This window comes from Elephas maximus, chromosome 4, assembly GCF_024166365.1.
Source record: "Elephas maximus indicus isolate mEleMax1 chromosome 4, mEleMax1 primary haplotype, whole genome shotgun sequence".
Lineage (NCBI taxonomy): Eukaryota > Metazoa > Chordata > Mammalia > Proboscidea > Elephantidae > Elephas > Elephas maximus.
In genome coordinates, this window is record NC_064822.1 from 32542818 (window position 1) to 32566436 (window position 23619).

A 23619-nucleotide genomic window follows, 5' to 3' on the forward strand; every position below is an offset into this window, starting at 1 on the left:
ATACTTCAAAAATGGTTGCAGCAGCATGTCTACAGGGAACTCCCAGAAATTCAAGCCAGATTCAGAAGAGAATGTGGAAGGAGGGATATCACTGATGATGTCAGATGGATCTTGGCTTACAGCAGAGAATACCAGAAAGATGTTTACCTGTGTTTTATTGACTATGCAAAGGCATTCGATTGTGTAGATCATAACAAATTATGGATAACATTGTGAAGAATGGGACTTCCAGAACACATAATTGTGCTCATGTGTAACCTGTACGTAGACCAAGAGGCAGCCGTTCAAACAGAGCGAGGGAAGCTGTGTGATTTAAAATCAGGAAAAGGGCGAGTCAAAGTTGTATCCTTTCACCATACTTGTTTAACCTGTATGCTGAGCAAATATCTGAGAAACCAGACTATATGAAGGAGAATGGGGCATCAGGATTGGAGGAAGATTCGTTAACAACCTGCATTGTGCAGATGACACAACCTTGCTTCCTGAAAGTGCAGAAGACTTGAAGCACTTACGGATGAAGATCCAAGACTACAGCCTTCAATATGGATTACACCTCAACATAAAGAAAACAGAAATCCTCACAAATGGACTAATAAACATCATGATAAACAAAAAGATCGAAGTTGTCAAGGATTTCAATTTACTCAGATCCACAAGCGACTCCCACGAAAACAACAGTCAAGAAATCAGATGATGCATTGCGTTGGGCAAATCTGCTGCAAAACACCTCTTTAAAGTGTTAAAAAGCAAAGATGTCACTTTGAGGACTAAGGTGCACTTGACCCAAGCCATGGTATTTTCAATTGCCTCATGTGCATGCAAAGGCTGTACAATGAATAAGGAAGACTGAAGAACTGATACCTTTGAATTATGATGTTGGTGAAGAATATTGAATACACCATAGACTGCCAAAAGAATGAACAAATCCGTCTTGGAAGAAGTACAGCCAGAATGCTCCTTAGAAGCAAGGATGATGAGAATTGGTCTCAGGTACCTTGGGCATGTTATCAGGAGGAACCAGTCCCTGGAGAAGGGCATCGTGCTTGGTAAAGTAGAGGGTCATCGAAAAAGAGGAAGACCCTCAAGGAGATGGACTGACAAAGTGGCTACAACAATGGGCTCAAACATAATAATGATTGGGAGGGTGACACAGGATTGGCAGTGTTTCATTCTGTTGTATGTAGGGTCACTACGAGTTGCAACCAACTTGATGGCACCTAATAACAACAGTATAATTTAAAGGACCTAATATATTGCTGTGGAAATCAAGGAAAAGATCAATTTGGGGTTTGTATCAATTCCTATTCTTCCTTAGGCACTCTTCATCCATCAGTGCAATTCCTAGGTCCACTTCTTTGTTTTATTATTATTGTACTTTAGATGAAGGTTTACAGAACAAACTAGTTTCTCATTAAACAGTACACATACTGTTTTACGACATTGGTTAACAGCCTCACGACGTGTCAACACTCTCCCTTCTAGGCCTTGGGTTCCCTATTACAAGCTTTCCTGTCCCTTTCTGCCTTCCAGTCTTTGCCCCTGGGCTGTTGTGCCCCTTCAGTCTTGTTTTGTTTTATGAGCCTGTCTAATCTTTGGCTGAAGGGTGGACTTCAGGAGTGACTTTAGTACTGAGGTAAAAGGGTGTCAGGGGGACATACTCTCGGGTTTCTCAGTCTCTGTCAGGCCAATAAGTCTAGTCTTTTTCTGTGAGTTAGAATTTTGTTCTACATTTTTCTCCAGCTCTGTCCAGGACCCTCTATTGTGATCCCTATCAGAGCAGTCAGTGGTGGTAGCCAGGCACCATCTAGCTGCACTGGCCTCAGTCTGATGGAGGCCGTGGGAGATGTGGTCCATTAGTCTTTTGGTGTAATCTTTACCTTATATATTTAGTTTTCTTCATTCTTCCATGCTTCTGAAGGGGTGAGAACAGTGGAGTATCCTAGATGGCCACTCGTAGGCTTTTAAGACCCCAGACGCTACTCACCAAAGTAGAATGTAGAACATTTTTTTATAAACTATGTTATGCCAATTGAGCTAGATGTTCCCTGAGACCATGGTCCCCTCAGCCCTCAGCCCTCAGCCCAGCTATTTAGTCCCTCAGGGAGTTTGGATGTGTCTATAGAGCTTCCGTGACCTTGCCTTGTACAGGTTGTGCTGGTTTGCCCAGTATTGTGTACTGTCTTACCCTTCACCAAAGTTACCACTTACCTATTGCCTATTTAGTGTTTTTCCACCCCCTCAAGTAACTATCAAAAATTGTTTCTTTTTGTGTGTAAACTATTTTCATGGATTTTTATAGTAGTGGTCTCATGTAATATTTGTCTTTTTGTGATTGAATTATTTCACTGAGCATAATGCCCTCCAGATTCTTCCATGTTATGAGATGCTTCACAGATTCATCATTGTTCTTTATCATTGCGTAATACTCCACTGTGTGTATGTATCATAATTTGTTTATCCCTTTATCTGTGGATGGGCATCTAGGCTTTTTCCATCTTTTTGCTGTCGTGAACAATGCTGCAATGAACACTGGTGTGCAAATGTCTATTCGTGTAACGATTCTTATTTCTCTAGGATAAGGTTATAGTCCTAGGAGTGGAATTGTTAGATCATATGGTATTTCTATTTCTAGCTTTCTAAGGAAGTGCCATATCATTTTCCAAAATGATTGTATCATTTTGCATTCCCACCAGCAGTGCATAAGCGTTCCCATCTCCCCACGGCCTCTCCAACATTTGTTATTTTCTGTTTTATGGGTTTGTGCCAGTAATGCTGAGGTGAGGTGGTATCTCATTGTGGTTTTTGATTTGCATTTCTCTAGTGGCTACTGATCATGAGCATTTCCTCATGTGTCCTTTGGCCACTTGAATGTCTTCTTTGGTGAAGTGTCTGTTCATTTCATTTGCCCCTTTTTTAATGGGATTGTTTGTCTTTTTGTTGTAGAGGTGTTAGAAGATTTTCCTGTAGATTTTACAGATCAGACCTTTGTCTGATTTGTAATAGCCAAATTTTTTCCCCAGTCTGTGGGTTCTCTTTTTACTCTTTTGGTGAAGTCTTTTGATCAGCATAAGTGTTTAATTTTTAGAAGATCCCCGTTATCTAGCTTATCTTCTGGAGTTTGTGTGTTGTTGGTTATGGTTTGTATCCTACTAATGCCTCTAGCATTGACCCTATTTTTATTTCTATGAGCTTTATAGTTTTTGGCCTTATATTTAGGTCTTTGATCCATTTTGAATCAGTTTTTGTGTATGGCGTGAGGTATGGGTCCTGTTTTCATTTTTCTGCCGATGAACATCCAGTTTTGCCAGCACCATTTGTTAAAAAAGGCTGTCTTTTCCCCATTTGATGGACTTTGGGCTCTTGTTGAAGATCTGGTGACCTTAGGTGGGTGGATTTACATCTGGGTTCTCAATCCTGTTCCATTGGTCAATGTATCTGTCATTGTACCAGTATCAGGTTGTTTTGATTACCATAGCTGTATAGTAGTTTGTGAGCTCAGGTAGTGCAAGTCCTACTTTATTCTTCCTTTAATAGTGCTTTACTTATGTGGGGCTTTTTCATATCCCATATAAAGTTAATGATTAGTTTTTAAAGAATGTTTTTGTATTTGGATTGGTATTGCATTGTATTTGTAAATTGCTTTGGGTAGAATTGTCATTTTCACAATGTTGAGTCTACCTATCCATGAGCATGGTATGTTTTTCCATTTATGTAGATCTCTTTTGGTTTCTTGCAGTAGTATTTTGTAGTTTTCTTTGTATAGGTCTTTTACATCTCTGGTTAGATTTATTCCTAAGTGTTTTATTTTTTAGGGGCTATTTTTTTTTTTTATTGTAAATGGTATTGTTTTCCTGAATTGTTTTTTTCATCATTCTCCTTATTGGCGTATAGGAATCCAACTGATTTTTGTAGATTTAATTTGTATCTTGCCTCTCTGCTGAATCTTTCTATTAGTTCCAGTAGTTTTCTCGTTGAGTCTTTTGGGTTTTCTATGTAAAGTATCATATCACCTGCAAATAAGGACAGTTTAACTTCTTCATCACCGGTTTGAATGCCCTTTATTTCTTTTTGTTGCCTTGTTGCTCTAGCTAGAACTTCCAGCATTAAGTTAAGTAGGAGTGTTGATAAAGGGCATCCTTGTCTTGTTCCTGTTCTCAAGGGGAATGTTTTCAGCCTTTCTCCATTAAGAATGATGTTGGCTGTTGGTTTTGTATAGATGCCCTTTATTATGTTTAGAAATTTCCCATCTATACCTATTTTATTGAGAGTTTTTATCAGGAATGGGTGTTGGACTTTGTCAAATGCCTTTTCTGCATCAATTGAGATGATGATGTGATTCTTTTCTTTCCTTTTATTTATGTGGTGGACTATGTTGATTGATTTTCTGATGTTCAACCATCCTTGCATACCTGGTATGAATCCTACTTGGTCGTGGTATATTATTTTTTTGATATGATGCCGAATTCTATTGGCTAGAATTTTGTTGAGAATTTTTGCATCTATATTCATGAGAGATATTGGTCTGTAATTTTCTTTTTTGTGTGGTGTCTTTGCCTGGTTTTGGTATCAGGGTTATGCTGGCTTCATAGAATAAACTCAGAAGTATCGCTTCCTTTTCTATATTTTGAAATAATTTGAGTGGTACTGGTTTAAGTTCTTCTCTGAATGTTTGGTAGAATTCTCCACTGAAGCCATCTGGGCCTGGGCTTTTTTTGTTGTTGTTAGGAGTTTTTTTTTTTTACCTTTTCAATCTCTTCTCTTGTTATGGATCTGTTCAGGTTTTCAACATCATTGTGTATCAGTCTGGGTAAGTAGTGTGTTTCTAGAAATTTGTCCATTTCCTCTAGGTTTTCAAGTTTGTTGGAGTATAGTTTTTCATAAAGCTCTGTTATGATCCTTTTTATTTCAGTTGGGTCTGTTGTAATGTCCCCCATTTCATTTCTTATTTAGGTTATTTGTGTCCTCTTCTGTTTTTCTTTTGTCAATTTGGCCAGTGGTTTGTCGATTTTGTTGGTCCTTACAAATAACCAACTTTTGGTTTTGTTGATTCTTTCTTTGGTTTTTCAATTCTCTAGTTCATTTATTTCTGCTCTGATCTTTATTATTTCTTTTCTTCTGGTGGCTGTGGGCTTTTTTTGCTGTTCTCTTTCTATTTTCTTGAGTTGTATAGCTAATTGTTTTGATCTTCTCACTTTCTTCATTTTTACGTGTGCATCTATTGCTATAAATTGAGCTAGGTCCACTTCTTAAGACAGTCTTGACCACATATGATAACAGCTTGAAGGTAACAGAGGAAGTGTCACCCTTGACATCGGAGCCATTGAACAGATGCAGTCAGCTGACCCCTTACTTCATCATGTTGCTCAGTTCTGTTTGGCTGCCCTTCAGCTATGGGTTCCTCTCAAGTTCCCACTGGGAGCTGAGGCCAGTCCTGGGTCAGGTCATTTGGCCAGGGTCCTGATGTTGGGAGGCTGGATACACCACCCATACTGTCAAACCGAGACTTGGGTCTTTCTGCCAGAAGACGGAGGATTTGACTTGCTGTCACTCATCCTACCTGCCATTATTGCATATGCCTGTAGCTAAAAAGCTGTTGCAATCTGTAGGAACCTTTGGAAATCTCCCACCAAATAGCTTAAAAAATCTGGTTGCTGAGGAGTTGATTCTGACTCATAGTGACCCTATAGCTTAGCCTTCAGCAATAAAGACAACATTTCTTAAGAGCTCTCTAGTCTCCACTGTGAAACTCACATCTGTCTGTCCATGCATCTGGCTCCAAATACCTTTCAAGAATCATTTCCAATGCTTTTGTTAAAGGTGCTGTACTTTGGAATTATTAACATTCTATATTCAAAATTGAAGGTTTAATATAGATGTTTTGACATAACAAAAACTGATATAATTTGTCACCAGCAGACCTTCATTTATTAGCACTTCTGGAACATTTATTCTTTTGTGTGGATTTAAGTTGCATATTCCCCTTGCCTGGCAATGGATTCTCCCAACTTCATTTTATCTGGAAAAAAAAAAAATTATTTTGCCTTCATTTTTGATAGATGTTTTTCTAGGTACAGAATTTGGGGTTGACAGTTTTATTTTAGTACTTGGAAGATGTCATTCCATGGTCTTTCTGACAAGAATTATGCTATAAATTTTATCTTTGTCTCTGTGTTTATAACGCATCTTTTATTTCTGACTGCCTTCAACATTTTCTGTTTATATTTGCTTTTCAGCAGTTGGACTATAATGTATTATAGTGTTCGTTGCATTCTTTTTTGTTCAGTTTCTCCTACTTGAGGTTATCTGAGGTTCCCGAATTAGTGGTTTGATGTCCTGCATTAATTCTTGATTATTGTCTTCAATTATTTTTCTTTTGCCCTATTTTCTCTCCCTTCTCCTTCTGAGATTCAAATTATACCTATGATAGACTATTTGATATTATCTCACAACTCTTGGATGCTCTGTTCATTATGTTTTAAACTTTTTTTTTTTTTTTTACACTTTATATTTCAGTTTGGGGAATTTCTATTGACATATTTCAAATTTACTAATTGTTTACCTCAGCTGTGTTGAATTTACTGATGAGTGAGCCCATCAAAGGAATTCTTTATCCTTGATATCATTTTTTATTCTAGCATTTCATTTTCACTCTTTTTTATATTTTCCATGTATCTGCTGAAATTCCCCGTCTGTTTTTCATCATGCATGTTGTTCATCTTTCCTCCTACAGTCTTTAACACTTTCTAGTTATTTTATTTTTTTAGTTATTTTAAAGTCCATGTATGATAGTTTCAACATCTGGGTCATCTCTGACCCTTTTTCTGTTGATTGCTTTGTCTCCTGACAATTTCTTGTTTTTTCCCTTGCCTTTTTATGTGTCTCATAACTTTTGATTGAATGTTGGACTTCATGTGTAGAACAGTAGAGACTGAAGTAAACAGTATTCACACCTGAATGGACATGTTTCCTCTTATATCAGGCTGTTTGGTGTGAGTGGTTGAGCCAATATAGTCGGGAGTTTAGTTGAATTGAACTTGGTTGTTGTTATGATTCTCTTTAGTAGACCATAGCCTTCATAGTCCTTTAACAATGTGTACGTGCTTGGAGTGAGGGCTGCGGTAACAACATTTGTTAGAAATAGCTTTTCTCAATGTTGATGCTTCACCCTCAGTTTTCAGCAAAGTCTGTGTACCTGTGCTATAGAGTAAGTCTCTCTCCATGCTCATACCCCACCCTCAATGGTAGATTGCTATTGCTTCGTATTCTATCAGTGCAGGCAGAGAGGGTGCTCTGTTTTCCTGGCCTGACCTCAGTCTTTAGGAGGCCCTGTGTGCCTGGGTCTCAGGACTAGGGCTTTTTAACATTCCTATCCCTCCTACCTGTGGCAAACTACCTCTACTTTGTATTTGAATTTGGCAAGTGGCTTTGCTGACTCTCTTCAAGAAATGAAAGCTTTTCCTTCATAGGAAAGAAAGACCTCAGGAAAGCAGGTGGGACTTGGTGACTAATAGTTCTCCATAGCATCTTTGAGTCTTATTGGCCAGAGAGTTTGCTACTCTTTTCCCAGGGGCTTAAGACTTTTTCTTCCTAGGAAAGGACCTACGTTTGATGACCTCCTCCAGCCTGTACTGTCAACAGACTCTCTTCTTTCTCCTGATATGCCCTCAGTTTTTCTCATGAGCATCTGGAGGGGTCTCTGGGAAAAAGCATATGACTGAGTGCAAACTCCCCTTTGAACATGTGGTTCCAGCTATTTCAGACTGCCTTGCTAGCCCATACGTGGCCTTTGGCAATCCTTTTTATTTTAGTTGATTCTTCTTAGCTGCTTATGTTGTGACTGGCATGGTGCTTCTTCCTCCATGCCTTGCCATAAAGGAGACAGTTTGCGTGTCCCATATCTCCTGGGAGGGGCTAATTCCTCTTTGGGTGTCAGTTCTCCGATGGGCTCAAGAACTGTTGCAATTTTGTAGCTTATCTGGATTTTTTAGGGCAGGACTGGTATTCTTTGCATCCTAAGTGGGAGCAGGAAGTCTGGAACATTTTTTCTAAAACTGATACATACTTATTATACAAAATTTGCTCAGTAAAGAAATGTCAAAAGAAGAAAGTTTTTTTTTTAATCCTACTACCCAGACATAACCACTTAAAACATCGTGTGACCATCCTTTCAGACAAATCTTGATGCAGATATGCATACTCAGCAAGATGTGGGGAATGCCATACCATGTCACTGAATACAGATAATCAATTATGTGCACAATTTCCTTGACTAATCCCTATCAATTTACTAGTGCCTTTCTGAGATAATGTTTCTATTTTTTTTAATCATAAATGACTTCATCATCTTTAATAGAGAACACGCCCATCATGTAAGGGTTTTGATTAAAATTTTTTTAGATTGGAAAGTTTAATAAATCATGTGCTAACCTTAAGACTGACAGTTCAAACTCACTCGGTGGCACCGTGGGAGAAAAGCCTGCTGATCAGCTTCCATAAAGATTACAGCCAAGAAAACCCCATGGAGTAGTTCTGCTCTCTAACATTAGGGTCCCCATGAGTAAGAGTTGACTCGACAGCAATAGGTTTGGTTTTTGGTTTATGCTGCTTCTATATACCTGACTTCCTGCAGCGAACAAAAGGATGGCCTGGAGTCAAGTGAAGAGGCCAAGCCCACATAGGTGTTTGTGGCCAAAGGCCCTTTGAGAAGACATACTTGAGATTTTTATATAGCCTGGATCACCGTGGATTCTGTAGGGCTTCACAGTCCCTTAGAAGACATGATATGGGTACATCAAATGAGGAAAGTTTTGTTATATTTTTTAAAGACTTCCATAGCTTAACTATTTGTTAGAAAAAAATTCACTAGTAATATATGTATGTAAATGTTTGGCCTACACAATGATTAACGCTTGATTCCACATGGCTTCATGCCTTGTTTTCAGTGTTTTTATTTCTCAAATTTCTTCTCTCCAAATTGTGAGCACAGACAGCTGTTTCTCCTCTTCTCATGTCCTTTTTCACTACTACAACCCCACACCACCACTGGCATATTACTGGTGTTCAAAAATAGTTGTTTGCTTGGAAGGTAAAAAAGAAAAAAGTGTTAATATGAAAGTCAAGTTTACTGAAATTTTAGAGAAAGAAAATAATGTTTCTTTCTGAAGAGTTAGAAAGATTGTTGTGACAGTAATATATTTACAGGTTAAAGGAGAAAAAGACAAGGAGGCAAAAATACCTTCCAGAAAGAATGACCAAAGTTTCAACAAGAGGGATGTTTGTAGAAATAAAGAGAAAAAGAAGAGTATAATGATTCTTTCATTGGCAAGAAAGAAAAGAAAGGAAAGGATATGATTTGGAATATAGTCAATCTTTTGGCAGTTAATAAACATAATTGTGCTGCTTCTGTTATGACAAACCGTGGCTGTTGGTTCCTAATTTTAAAGATTATATATGTTAAATGTTGATTTTTTTAACATGTCTTAAGTGCTTAAAAAATGGGAAGCAAACTTACGAATCACAACTTCTGCTGTAAATGAACCTTATTTCTTAATTTTATGAATTTTAGTTATAAGTAAATATACAATTTTTTAAATGACAAATGCTTATAATAAATTATTTCTAATCCCATTTTTTGGTTATCTTTACAATCATTTAATTTAAATTTTCCTATACAGGGTGATAACTACATCTATATTAATGTTACCATTTATTTTTACCCCTGTCTATTGTTCAGCAGTCCGCTGTTTGCACCTGTCGGTGAACTGGCCACATAAAGATCAGCATGTGTATTCCAGCGAAAGTGGAATGTCAGCAGCTGACAAAACAAAATGATGGTCTAATGTGGACAGAGATTCAATATAGCATACTGTAGCAAAGTTGAAAGTTCAATTCAAACCTGCGAGCAAACACTGTAGTCTGCATAGGTGCCTTTTTTTTTTTTTTTTTTAATGAAAAGAGAAGCTATCTTCATCTTTGTAAGATATTGTCTTTAGGAGAGATTAAATAATTATTTGCTTTACAAGAGATATGCTTTAGCACAGCCTTATCTCTAGTTATTACATAGTTGATCATTACATGAGATTCAGGAAAAGGGAGCCTTAACAATTGGAACTAGTTGTTACTGTCTATGAATTTAAACAGAGTCATTTTATAAATTTTAAATAACTGGTGTATCTTTGGATATAATGAAATAAATACAAATGTCATTCTACATTGCAACTTATTTTGTTTTACCAGTTTGATTACCTAACTTACTATGGATTAATATTTTAAATTTGGGTTAATTTTTTCCCTTTAGCACGCTAAGCAAATGCCTTCCAAGGTTGATCTCTTACCCCTCAATGGCTTCCTTGGTCCATTGTTAACCACATGGTAATGAACTCACTCTGTACTTGTTATGCCCTGAATAGAGAGGTGGTTCAAGTGGACTGTGCCCTTTTTTTGAGAACAAGTGGAAGGACCCCAAAAAGTGTGTGTCTGATGTCACTTTGGTGACCCCCACTCTTCTGAAGCCCAGGAAGGCTGATGATAACAAAGACTTTTTGTTGTTGCTGTGAAATTGTATTGTTGTATGGATTGAATTGGGTCCCGCAGAATTATGTATTGTAAATCCTATCCTCTATGCCTGTTGTTATAATCCCACATAATCTTTGTTAAGTTAATGAAGCAGGATTAGTGTAGGGTGTGTCTCAAGTGAATCTCTTTTGAGATATAAAAGAGGTTAAACACGCATGTGAGAAGCAGAGATGGAGGAAAAGAGATGTCAAGCCATATGAAGATTGCCTAGGAGCAGAAGCTCAGAAGAGACACAGATCTTGTTCCAGGGCCAAATGAGAGAGAAAGCCTTCTCCTAGTTCGGGAACCCTGAATTCGGACTTCTAGCCTCCTAAAATGTAAGAAAATAGATTTCTGTTTCTTAAAGCCATCCACTTGTGGTATTTCTGTTACAGCAGCACTAGACAACTAAGACAGCTTTCTTTTTGACTGACTCCCTGTCACATAGACTTTGGAAAGACTGAATCCCTGTGCTTGTGGTGGTAGGTGATAGTTTTTTTGAAGAAGTTTGAAATATGTGTAGACAACTAAGGAAACAGTTATTTGTGTTGTTCCAGGACCACCAAAGGACTCCCCAGGATGGTAGGTACTGATGGAGTAGGAGTTAGAGCTTAGAGAGGTGAGATAGGAGCAAGGGGTTAGGGCCACAGCCAGGATTAAGTCAGTCCTGAGGAGCCTTTTATCAGCCGGGGGTAAATTAGAGCTATAGGTCAGACTGTAGGAAACAGTTAATGCAGGGATCAGGTAAGAATTAAAAAATAGTTTTATTAAAAAAGTTTTTGATGATATTCAATCTTTTATTCATTAGCAAGAACAGGATGCTATGAAAAAGGAATAGTCTGAGGATAAGAACAATTGCTTGAAAGTAACAAAATTTCAATGTGATCAGAGCTATAGGGCTCAGGGTTCCATTCTTAGCCTTCTGCTTTTCTCTTTCATTGGATTTCATGAATGGCCATACCCAATTCTTTAGTTTCAACTAATCTACTGGTGGCTCCCAAATTATATCTCTAGGGTAGACTGCTATCTCAAGTTCTAGGCCCTTGTCCCAGTCGCCTATTGTATGTCTCCATTTGATGGTGCCAAACACAAAGTGTCTGAATCAGAATTTACCAAATTCTTCCTCATTAAAAAACAGAACATGCACACACACACACATGCACGCACACACACACAGGCACAGACACGCACACAAAAAAAACTAGCATATGAAAAATAGTCCATATTCTTATTTCTTTCCTTATCAGAGGATGGTTCCACCCTCCATCTAGTTGCCCAAATGAGAAATTCCAGACACCTCTCTTTTCTTTCACAAAGTACCCTAAATTCTATCTCGTTCATAATTCTTTATACATCTGTGTTCTTTACTTCAGTCCTGCTCTGTTCCCTATCGTATTTCAGTGCTTATAACAATTCCTGGCACATAGTAGGAATTTGGTAAATATTTAATGAGTGAAAGAACAAAACAAAGAGAACAAACAAAGCACCTGGCCCTGTAGGAAACAGTTAATGCAGGGATCAGGTAAGAATTAAAAAATATTTTTATTAATAAAAATTTTGATGATATTCAATCTTTTATTCATTAGCAAGAACAGGGTGCTATGAAAAAGGAATAGTCTGAGGATAAGAACAATTGCTTGAAAGTAACAAAATTTAAAAAAAAAGAAGCAGTGGACAGGCTGAATAATAAAATAGATGCATCTGAAGATCTAATTAATAATCTGGAAGATAAAGTCAAGAAAATCTCCTAGAACAGTGCAAAATGGTAGACAGCATGAGAGAAAAGTTAAGATATGGAGACTATGTCCAGGAAGTTTAATGTCTTTCTGACAGGAGTTTCTGAAGGCAAAATAGATACAGTGGAGGGAAGACAGTAATCAAAGAAACAGAAGGAAATTTCCACAAGCTAAATAAAAAATTAACCTTCTGGTGGAAAGGCACACCCAAGTGCCAAGCAGGGTAAATAAGAAAAGCAGGACATCTACTGTATCTCATCAAACCTGGTATGCCACTGGGTGTAAAACACACCATTATTTTATATACTGCTAGCAAGGAACAGCTCCTGTCTATTAACTGTGATCTCCACGCCAATCATAAAACACCCCAATTTCAAATCTGCTAAAATGCTGAGGGTCTAGGGAATGCGTGGCTTAGAATTGATGAAACCATAGATACATCCTGGTGAAATTTCAGCTCTCCAAGAATTACAGAGAGAGAAATACAGTTTATCTGCAATGAAAAATGGACTTACGTTAATCTTCCCATCAGCAACAATGGTTGCTGTACAAAATTAAAATGATGCCTTCAAAAAGAAAAATTAAAAAGTTTGAACCTGAGTCCTATATCCAGCTAAATCATCAATTTAGTATATAAGCAAAATAAAAAACTACATAAAAAACTCAAAAAGTTTACCCTGTATAAAAAAATTACATAAGAAATACTCTAACCAAAGGCAAAAGGAATCCAACTGTAGAATGACATGGACACAAGAAAAAGGGAAAGCAGCTATGACTCAGAAGAAGTGAAGGATGCTGGAAAAAATGTAAAGTCAATGCATTAAACATTTAACACTTGGAAGAGCCTCATTTAATAGCAAAGTTTTATTAATAAGCTTACATTTCCTTATCTATGGATCCAATTACACTACTTGACTCTATAATAAATAATACTTACATAAATATAGTGTACATGTAAATTTATTAGAGTTCAGCTTTTAGAATCGATCTATAGATACAATATAGAGAACTTATAGTTATAGAACCATGTTATATACATCAACAATATAAAAGAATAACATTTTTTCCTTCCAAAAAAAAAAAAGAAAAACATTCAAAAAGAAAGAAAGAAAACATTCCTTCCAAATATTGGGAAGTTGAAGGGGTGAAGAACGTTGGGAAGACAAAAAAAAAAAAAGTAAATAAAATAAAATTCCCACCTTTTACAACAGGGAGTTAATAAGTCAAGGTAGAAGTTTACATATACTTAAGTCATAATAAAGGCAACCATCATAGGAACTAAGCATACAAACAGAAAATGTGAGCTGTGGAGAGAACAGAGGTGGAAGGTAAAATAAACGCTGTAAATTCTTCCCCTTTATTTGTGGGGAACGAAATCAATAAAGACTATTATTAATTTATAGTGATAACCAGGAGAAAAACTAAAAAAGGACAGTACTCTTGCATCTGGGAAGCGAGAGTTTTATGTCCTTGTATACTATTCGAAGAAGGCCCAGAGTGATGCAAATGGTTAAGCACTCAACTGCTAGCCGAAAGTTTGGTAGTTTGAACCCACCCAGAAGCACCTCAGAAGACAGGCCTGGTGATCTGCTTCTGAAAGGTCACGGCCTTGAAAACACTATAGAGCAGTTCTACTCTGCACACATGGTGTCGCCATGAGTCAGAATCAACTTGATGGCAACTAATAGCAACATACTATTCAATGTTTTTTTTTTTTTTAAAGAGTCATGCGGTAATTTATATACATCTATTTAGAAATCATGGCATCCCATGTGTATAGAGTAGAGCTGTACTCCGTAGGGTTTTCAAGGCAGATCACTAGGCCTTTCTCTTGAAGCGCCTCTAGGAGGGTTCAAGCCACCAACGTTCTGGTTAAGAGCTGGGAGCGTAACCATTTGCCCAGGGACTTCTGAGGTTTTGTTTGTTTGTTTTTATCTATCATTAAAAATCTAATGTAATATGAATGAAAAAGTGAATGGGTCAACAAAAGGAAATAAATGATAATATATGTGAAGTGCCTGGCACACAGCACCAAAAAAGGCACTCAATAATTTGCAGCTTTATGATTGTTACTAAAATGTTTTGTTATTTTTATAAGTGGCAGCTGACATCATCTGGGTTCTCTCTGCTCCATAAGGTAGAAGTAAAGTTGGCTCAAAACCATATTCTCTGCTTCAAGGCTAAAGTGTCTCCCACGCTCACTGGCAGATGCTCACTGGCACTTACCTCTGGAGTTGTCGCTGCCTCTGAACTCCTTCCCCTGAATTCAGTCAGTCTTTCTGAGTCTCATCGTGCTCTGCTTGCTATCCCAGTTTGCATTTTGCTGAATCAGACACTGAATTTTGATTCTGCAAGTTTTGCTGAAACTGCCTATTCAAGGTATACCTTTGTTAAGTTTAAGGAGGTTTGAAGAAGGTAAGCAAGAGGGAGAATTTACGTTACCAAAATGCCACTTCACACTGAGTATTGGGCTTCACCCTTGATGGTTCACCCATGGCCTCACCACACATGTAGCACTTCCAGCCTTGTGGTTTTATGCCAGTCATCCCTTCCTTCTCTCTCTCTCACTCCTGATTGCTCTGGGAGCTCTAGGCTCCTTTTACTTTATTCTGCAGAACGATTCAGCTCTCTCTAACCCATACTCCCAGACTTGGCTCCAGATCCTCCTTGAAAGAGCCAACCCCACCAAGGTAGGCAAAAGGTCAAAGGGTGTTTAGATTAATGGCAGCAGCTCGGAGGATGTTGTTGTTATTAGGTGCCATAGAGTCGATTCTGAATTATGGCGAGCCCATGTGTGCAGAGTAGAACTGCTCCACGGGGTTTCCAAGGCTGTGACCTTTCAGAAGTGGAGCACCGATACTATCTTCTGAGGCGCCTCTGGGTGGATTTGGACCACCAACCTTTCAGCTAGTAGTTGAGTGCTTAACTATTTGTGCCAGCTGGGGACTCCTTTGGAAAAGGTAGTGGTGGTAATAAGTAGCAACATTTGCTGCCCATTATATAAAAAATAGGAATGGCTAATCAAGAAAAATTTTATATTCAGTGTATTTCCCCACTTCTAAAAAAAAAAAAAATTTTTTTTTAAATAAACTGCTTTTCCTGCTACCAGAGAGGAATAGTAGTGAAATTTTACCCTAATTATCATCTTAAAGCATTTTTAAGCTTGTGACTTCATTAGATAATAACTGCCCACTTCATAGAAAATGTATAAGGGTGAAATTTGACCAACAACTACAGAGTAATGCAATTAAGAAAACAGTAGTAGAAAACTGGTTTTAATGGGTTATGAAGGTCCGATTACAAATTCAATGTATAAACACTGCACTTTATAAATAAAATAGGGAAGACCCCTGTGGGCCTATGGTTGGCATGTTTCAGGTCTTGGCTGCCTTTCTGTAAGTTGTAGAAAAGCCACATCTTTATGCATTGATTTGAAATGTTTTATTTACCTTGGCTTATTTTCTTGCCAGCATAAACGATCTCCACCTATTTCAATTCCTCAAGAAAAGAAGGCAAAAGTACCAGAGCATAAGGTATAATGACTAGTATGACTATTATTTTTAACCTAGTTACTGTTTATATTGATGCTGGCTATTCTTAGACGTAGCAATGACTTTGGAAGCTACACTAAAAATCAGCCTTATGGAGAGACAGAAAACCTGACTGCCTCTTCAGTATGAGTCTGGGGTTGTGTCCCTGCCACACCCAAAGAAATCTTTCTTCTCCACAATATCCTACAATTCCACTGTTAGAGAGTTATTCCTTGTGCTAAAAAAACTCATCCTCTTGTAAAATGTAAACGATACTGAGAAATGATAAAAAGCTGTAGTGTAAAGGAGTTGGTTAAATCCTTTCCTGAGAACAGTTTTGAGAAGAAGGGGAAATAGAGTGACTAGTGGCAGTCACTACCTACGATGAAGAGATGGAGAGGCCACAATAAGGGAGAGAAAATAAGATTTAGAAAAAGCCAAGCCTGGTGGAGGGAGGAGATGAAGATAAATTTTGCCTGCTTCATAATATTAAAATATTAAGTATTAAAATGCCTGCAGATTTGAAGTGAATCCATGTAACAAAAACATGGCATGGAATCTTAAACTCTTCCATTTGTGATAATTTTCCAGTAGATGCACAAATTATTTTTGACAGTAGTTAGAATATGCATGCTATTTAATAGAAGTAGCCTTTTCAAATTTATTGAGAAACAGGAAGTATTGTTCATGTAATTTTCACTTTGTGTTGTGTTTTCTATTGAAAGAGTGAAGACAGAAAAACTTTGCAAGACCAAATAGAAATACTAAAGACTACTTTAGAGAATGAAAAAAAGAAGGCAGAAAGGTACTGGTCACAATGATCCATAATTATTCATTTACAGTTAATACCATATTTAACTCTCTGTATATTTGTTACAGGTTTAGGAAGGAATCAGAGAGGATAAACAAAAACTGGGAAAAGAAATTCATTGTTCTCAGGAACAGGTATAGTGTGGCATATACAAATTCTACTTATAAAATTGTGACATAACTATCTTTTAAGGAGGTTGGGGCCTTGCATTTTTCCTTACATATTAATTAATGTAAAATGCCTTCATACCCTTTTAACAAGAAATGCAAAATAATTGGTCTGAGAAAGAAGAGTACTCGGTGGCACTTGAAAGAAAAATAACTCAAGACTGTTTCATTCCCTGTGTCAAGGTTTCAGCTATAAAGGAGCAGCAAGGAAAGGCAGCTGCCCTGGTACCTGGCTTAGTTAGACCTATACAGCCACCTTCCTCCACTTTGTCCTGTTCTTCATTTGCATCTGATGATCCTTAACTGGTCAATATCTTCTTTGCAAAATTGCTTTATATATTAGATCCTCTAACATTTGCCAAGCTAAACATCACCAGCTCTTTCAATCTTGAAGATCTATTTTCCACTTACATAAACATTTTAATTTGTCTTCCCTGTGTCATCCTTGTGTTTTGTTTTAATGAAGAAAGTGAAACAACCTTGTGTTTTGTTTTGTTTTAATGAAGAAAGTGAAACTAAAATTCTAAAAAGGCTAAAAGCAATGCCAAGTAGAGAAAATGCCTGTTTTTTTTTTCCTTTGTCCTAATATGTCAGCTTTAAAAATCTGTATTCGCTTCACTATTTCCCTCATATTCTCCTCTTCTTACCATGTGGGAAGTAGAAATTTCTTTTGCAAGAGTCTCTCACAGTCAAGCATATTCAGGGCTGACGGATTAAAGGGTGGTCTGATGTGATGGGTCAACCTTGAAACTTACATGTGACATCACGGGATGATAAGGCCCTACATCTGCACTGCATTTCATAAGCATGCACTCTGTATTATATATGCCATTCTATGCATTATCTTTGCATATGCAGTATATGTTACATTGACATAATCTCAGGTGATACAACAAGAATCCATATAACAAAACAACACCAAATTGGGAGTGATGGATCTCCTTGCGGTAAAATTTTTTTGCTTGGCACTCTGACTTTACCTTCTACATATGTTCTGCTAACTCCTTTGTGATCTATAAAATATGCATATTAATACCTGCTTGAGCTATCTCATAGAGTTATTGTCAGGATAGATACCAGTGAAACAAGAGACTGAGAACAAAGGAAAACTTCAATATGCATTGTAATTTACTTTCCCTGCAAATGAATTTTGGACTATCTTTGAAGCCAAATAGAATATCTTTACCTTGTTTATTTCTATGGGATTCGCTTTCATCCTTAAGATTTACCTTGCATCTCTTCTTATGGGATTCGTCCTATTCTTTACCGACCATTTACAAGTACGTATTGGTTTTACTTCTGATTGTTTTTGCGATTATCCAAGATGTTGACAATCATATTCTTCTTTTTTGGTCTCTAAATATTTAGGACAGCAGTATATCCTACACACTTTCTGTATGTTTTCTCATTTAATTGATTAATTGGGCCATAACTTGGGGACAGGCATTATATCTCCCTAGGTTGATTGCATCACAGCTGTTAATTCATTGTGATATAAGCAACCACATATAGAGTGTATATGGAGTCCCTGGGTTGTGCAGATGCTTAACACTCCCAACTGCTAACTAAAAGGTTAGAGGTTAGAGTTCATCTAGAGGTTCCTTGGAAGAAAGGCACGGCAATCTAGTCAGCCATTGAAAACCCTATGGAACACAGTTCCCCTCTGACATACATGGGGTCACCATCACCATGAGTAAGAATCAACTCGGTGGCAACTGTTTTATAGAGTGTATATGTCCAGAGCACCACATCATGGTGTGTATGGAAATTAATTGTACAGTCACAGACTGAGGTGTGCTAATACGGTAACTTCATTTCACTGTAACTGATCTTAGGAGCCCTCGTTTTTGTTTATTAGAGGAAACACTTCAAGGTAGCAGTCCAATGCAATGATTTCTCCATTCATTCATGATTTATATTCAGTCCCAGTGCAATTCAGAGCTTTATCTTCAAGCTCCCTCTCTGTCTTTGCTGGGCTGCCTGTATTTCCAGAGAGACAGAACTTAAGCAGTGCTAACAAGGGAGAGGGCTGGTCCCTAATCTCACAGTGTGGCATGGCTGGCACAGCTGCTGATGTCACTGTCATTCTCTCAACACAAGTGGTATTGTAGGTGTGGCACATCCAGTGCTGGGACAAAGCCCTACCTGGCTCATGCCAGGTAACATAGCTGCTCCTATTTCAACCCCAGGAGGTAGTCCACATGCATTCATCTGAAGTCATCCCCTTGTTCTGCCTGTTGAGCTCATGCAGTTGATTGGACTCACTCTACACTTCCAAAGCTCGTAGAAAACTTACAGACTATTCCCACACCACTCTGGGTTCCACAGATCTAAAGGTACATGCACACACCCTCTCTTCCCACTTTTCCTTTCACCCCAGGCTCTGAAGCGCTAGATGAATATCCCAATGAGATTCTGACAATCAGAAATTTAGATAGGATATGCCAAGTGCAGCCCCTTCTGCCCTTTTTTCCCTACCCTTCCCTGGTGGTGCAGTGGTTAAGGGCTCAGTGGTCACAGTGGAACCCACCAGCAGTTCTGCAGGAGAAAAGACCTGGTGATCTTCTCCCATAAAGATTAAAAAAAAAATAAAGATTACAACCTAGGAAAACCTATGGGGCAATTCTACTCTGTCCGATAGGGTTGTTATGAGTCGAAATCGACTTCAAGGCCTACAACAACTCCCCTCACCTTGGAACTTGTTGCAAACCATCTCATTCTTGGATTTGGGGGGCTGGAAACTCTACTCTGCTCCTTAACTTTCTCTTTTCTCCTGAACACTCTCCCTTCTCGGGTGCCAGCTGGCCTCCTGTGATAGAGGAGTGATATCAGTTTCCTGGTGCACGTACCCTCCCCAGCATCACACCTAACAGGCTGAGACTCTTGCTTCTTTGTTCTCAGCCAATGTCCACATTGTAGTATGGAGAAAAGAGAACTCTGCATTTGGTAATGGTGTCGATTATATAAAAACACTATATGTGTAATATCTATGTATATTGCCATATGAGTATACCCACAAAACTCTCATTTTCATCTTAGATGAAATTCAAGTTTCACAAGAAATGCCAGAGCAAAGCCAGAATAAGTCCAGAATCTCAGCAGTCAGACGAGACACTCCTGTGTCTCATCCCTCCCTCTCAGTCCAGCTATCTGAAGTCTACCCTAGGGTGGGATGGAGCTGACTCATAAATTGCATAGTATTTAGCTGATGGTGATCCAAGAAACAATTTCCCAGGGTGAGTGGTGAGAGGAATTGAAAGCAAAAGTCAAATGACAACCAAACTGAGATGTCAGTAGAAATTGGGGACTCCAGAACAGAGGGAGTGGTTTCGTATGGAGGCACGTGGTACAGTGAAGACGTGGGTCCAGAATCTCTGAGGGGGTGTAGCAGTACTCTCTTTCAAAGATTCTTTTTTATTTTTTAACGTTTTATTGTGCTTTAGGTGAAAGTTTGCATAGTAAGTTAATTTTCCAATCAGTGATTCGTAAACAGATTGTTTCATGATCTTGGCTGCAATCCCCCAATGTGTGAGCACTCTCCCCATTTCCTCCCTGGGTTCCCCGTTTCCATTAGTCTGATTTCTTTGTCCCACCCTGTCTTCTCATCTTTGGTTTTGGGCAAATGTTGCCCTTTTGGTCTTGTATAGTTGATTGTTCTAAAGAGAACATTCTTCATGGACGTTTTTTTTTCCCCAGCACCATCTCCTAAATAATCCATCCCTTCCTGATTAGGTTGTGGTACCGCTCTGCCATATACTCTGTCCCAGAATATTCTAAATAGTCTGTTTTTGTGTTCTCTGTTCTGCTCCACTAGCTGATTTGTCTATTACTTTCCCTTACCAAACTGTTTTTATACTATGATTTTGTGTACTAATATTTAGTATGACTATTCCCTCCCATATGAATTTTAGAATTGGTTTATTAAGTGCTCGAAAATCGTGCTGGAGTTTTATTGAAGTTACAATTCCACCAGCAATGAATGAGAGTTCCAGTTTCTCCACATCCTCTCCAATACTTGTTATCATCTATCTTTTTTATTTTAGTCATCCTAGTGTGGCGCAGTGGTTAAGAGCTTGGCTGCTAACCAAGAGGTCAGCAGTTCGAATCTACCAGCTGCTCCTTGGGAATCCTATGGAGGCAGTTCTACTCTGACCTATAGGGTTGATATAGGAGAGCTATAAGTTGGAATCATAGTAGTGTGTGTAGTAGGGTGATATCTCATTTTGGTTTTGATTTGTATTTCCCAAGTGACTAAGGAAGTTGAGCATCTTTTCATGTGCCTAGTGACCATGTCTTCTTTGAAGAAATATCCACACAAATCCTTTGTCCATTTTTTAATTGGGCTTTTTTTTTTTTAATTGTTGAGTTGTAGTGGCAAGCAACTTGGTGGCTAAAGTATATATAAAATACTGTAGAGACTTCAGATGATGTTTGTGTGCTAGAAGTGATTCATCTTTTTTCCTGCAAGCAGGGGCCTATCTACAGAAAATAGCACCTATGACAATTATTTTTAAATTGCTGAATGATCTCGCACAGCTCTCAACGGAAACTATGATTGCCAATAGAAACTGCTCATAAATGCCCGTCCTTAAGCCCAAGGCAGGTGCCCTGACCTGCCATACCTTAGTTATGCCTCTGCCTGCAAGACAGGCAAATAGAGGCAGAGCTGAGCTGAGTCTGCTTGTGGCTGTCTTGATAAGATTTAATCTACCTCTAAAAAAAAAAAAAAAACCTCTGGTTCATCTCTATTCCTAATGCATATCCCTCCAAGTTTTCAACTAAGAGCTGGGTGTCTCAGCACAGAGAACGCTGCAGAGACTTTTACTCAGAGGTTTGTTGTTGTTATTGTTAGTTGCCATCAAGTCTATTCCAACTCATACTGATCCCATGTGTGCAGAGTAGAACTACTGAATGGGATTTTTAAGGCTGTGCCCTTTCAGAAGCAGACCACCAGGCACCTCTGGGTGTGCTCCCTTTGGCTTGTAGTCGAGCGTGTAACCTTTTAGACCACCTGGGGATGCTACTCAGAGGTTTACAATTTATATTTTTAGCCTCTTGCTCTGTGCCGCTCCAGAATCCAGCGACTATTTTCAGAAGAAAACAGCTGTGCATTTGGAAACACAAATTCTCCAATTTTGGCACTCCAGCTCACCTGACTGCCGGAAGTTCCTCTGGCTCTCCCAACCCTCAGCAGTGCCTCTCTCCCGGAGGCTGACTGAGTTCGGACTCTAACTATAGACAGGATCGTGAAGTGGTTCCAAGGAAAAACCACTTGCACATATCGAGGTTCAGCTCACCACTCCCTGCCAGGCTTTCACCTCACCTGGTGTGTTCTGGGGGCTCCTCAACAGCATAGAACTAAGGTAAAGTACACTCAATACAGGTTGAAGCTTGGCCTTTTATATTTCCATTATGCAAAGCTTCAGAATTAGGCAAATATTTTGAAGTGGGGGAGGGATTGACTATGTGTCTGGGGTCCCTCAGACTTAACAGTAACTTCATTATTCAGCCTTGTGGCACAGTGGTTAAGTGCTTGGTTGCTACCCGAAAGGTCATCAGTTGGAACCTACCAGCTGCTCCACAGGAGAAATATGTGGCAGTCCGCTTCTGTAAAGATTTACAGCCTTGGAAACCCTGTGGGCAGTTCTACTCTGTCCTATAGGGTCGCTATGAGTCGGAATCGACTCAGTGGCAATGGGTTTGGTTTTTTGGTTTGATAACTGCCAACATTTCCTGAGTGGCACAAACAGTTAATGCACTCAGCTACTAACCAAAAGATTGATGGTTCAGATCAACCCAGACGCACCTTGGGAGAAAGACCTGGTGATCTGCTTCCGAAAGGTCACAGCTATGAAAACCCTATGGAGCGCAGTTCAACTCTCTAACAATGGAGTTGCCTTGAGTTGGAATGGACACAACGACAACTGGTTTATACAACTGCCAAAAGCTCTCTGGGACTTTGGTTATTCTCATCCTCATTCCTTCCACAGCTTTCTTGTCCCTTTATGAAATATATGACATTTATATTTTAGGTTATTAAGTTATTCTTAGTGGTAATACTGGATACTGCAAACCACTCCATCTGACAATGGAAACTGGAAATCTGCTGATATTTAAGACCTTTCTATCTATGTCTGTGGGTGAGATTGAAATGTTATTTTTCTTTTTCATACTGTCTTTGATTTCTGTTGATATCAAGGTCACCGTGGCCTCCTGATGTTAGTTGGGGGATTGTGCCTCTTTTTTCTGTTCTCTGAGAGACTTGAGGGTGAGATGGGAATTACTTGCTCCTCAAAGGTTGGGGTGAAACTCATCTGTAAACTAAGTGTGCTTTGTGTTTTCTTTACGAGCAGATTTTAAATTGTTGATTCCATTCTTTTCATTGTTTAAAGGACTTAAAGACTCTTACGATTTAATAATTCTTCTTGATTCTATATCATAATGTCATATTTTTCTAGGAATTGGTCATTTCACACTGTTCTTTTTTTTCAGTATTACTGGTATAAGATCATTCTTTAGTCCTGGGTGTTAGTTTTCTATTGCTGCTATAACCACAGATTATCACAAACTTAGTGGCTTATAACAACACACATTCCATTTGTCCAGTTTTCCTGTCCCTTCCTTACTTCTTTGCTTTTGGGGAGGTGTCACACATTTGGTCTCGCATACCTGATTGAACTAAAAAGCACATTCCTCACGTGTGTTACAGTTTGTTTTATAGGCCTGTCTAATCTTTAGCTGAAAGGTGGACTTCAGGAGTGGCTTCAGTTCTGAGTTAGCAGGGTGTCTAGGGGCTGTGGGCTCGAGGGTTCCTCTGGTCT

General features: G+C 38.6%; 1 protein-coding gene across 1 annotated transcript in view; it reads left to right on the plus strand.

Moving 5' to 3' along the window:
* C4H10orf67 (chromosome 4 C10orf67 homolog) overlaps positions 1-23619 on the plus strand; it is a 159914-nt gene that overhangs the window by 89602 nt on the left and 46693 nt on the right. The window contains exons 12-14 of the mRNA XM_049881626.1: positions 15761-15823; positions 16546-16625; positions 16700-16765. Coding sequence (XP_049737583.1) covers positions 15761-15823; positions 16546-16625; positions 16700-16765 — 209 coding nt within the window. The remainder of the gene's footprint in view (positions 1-15760; positions 15824-16545; positions 16626-16699; positions 16766-23619) is intronic.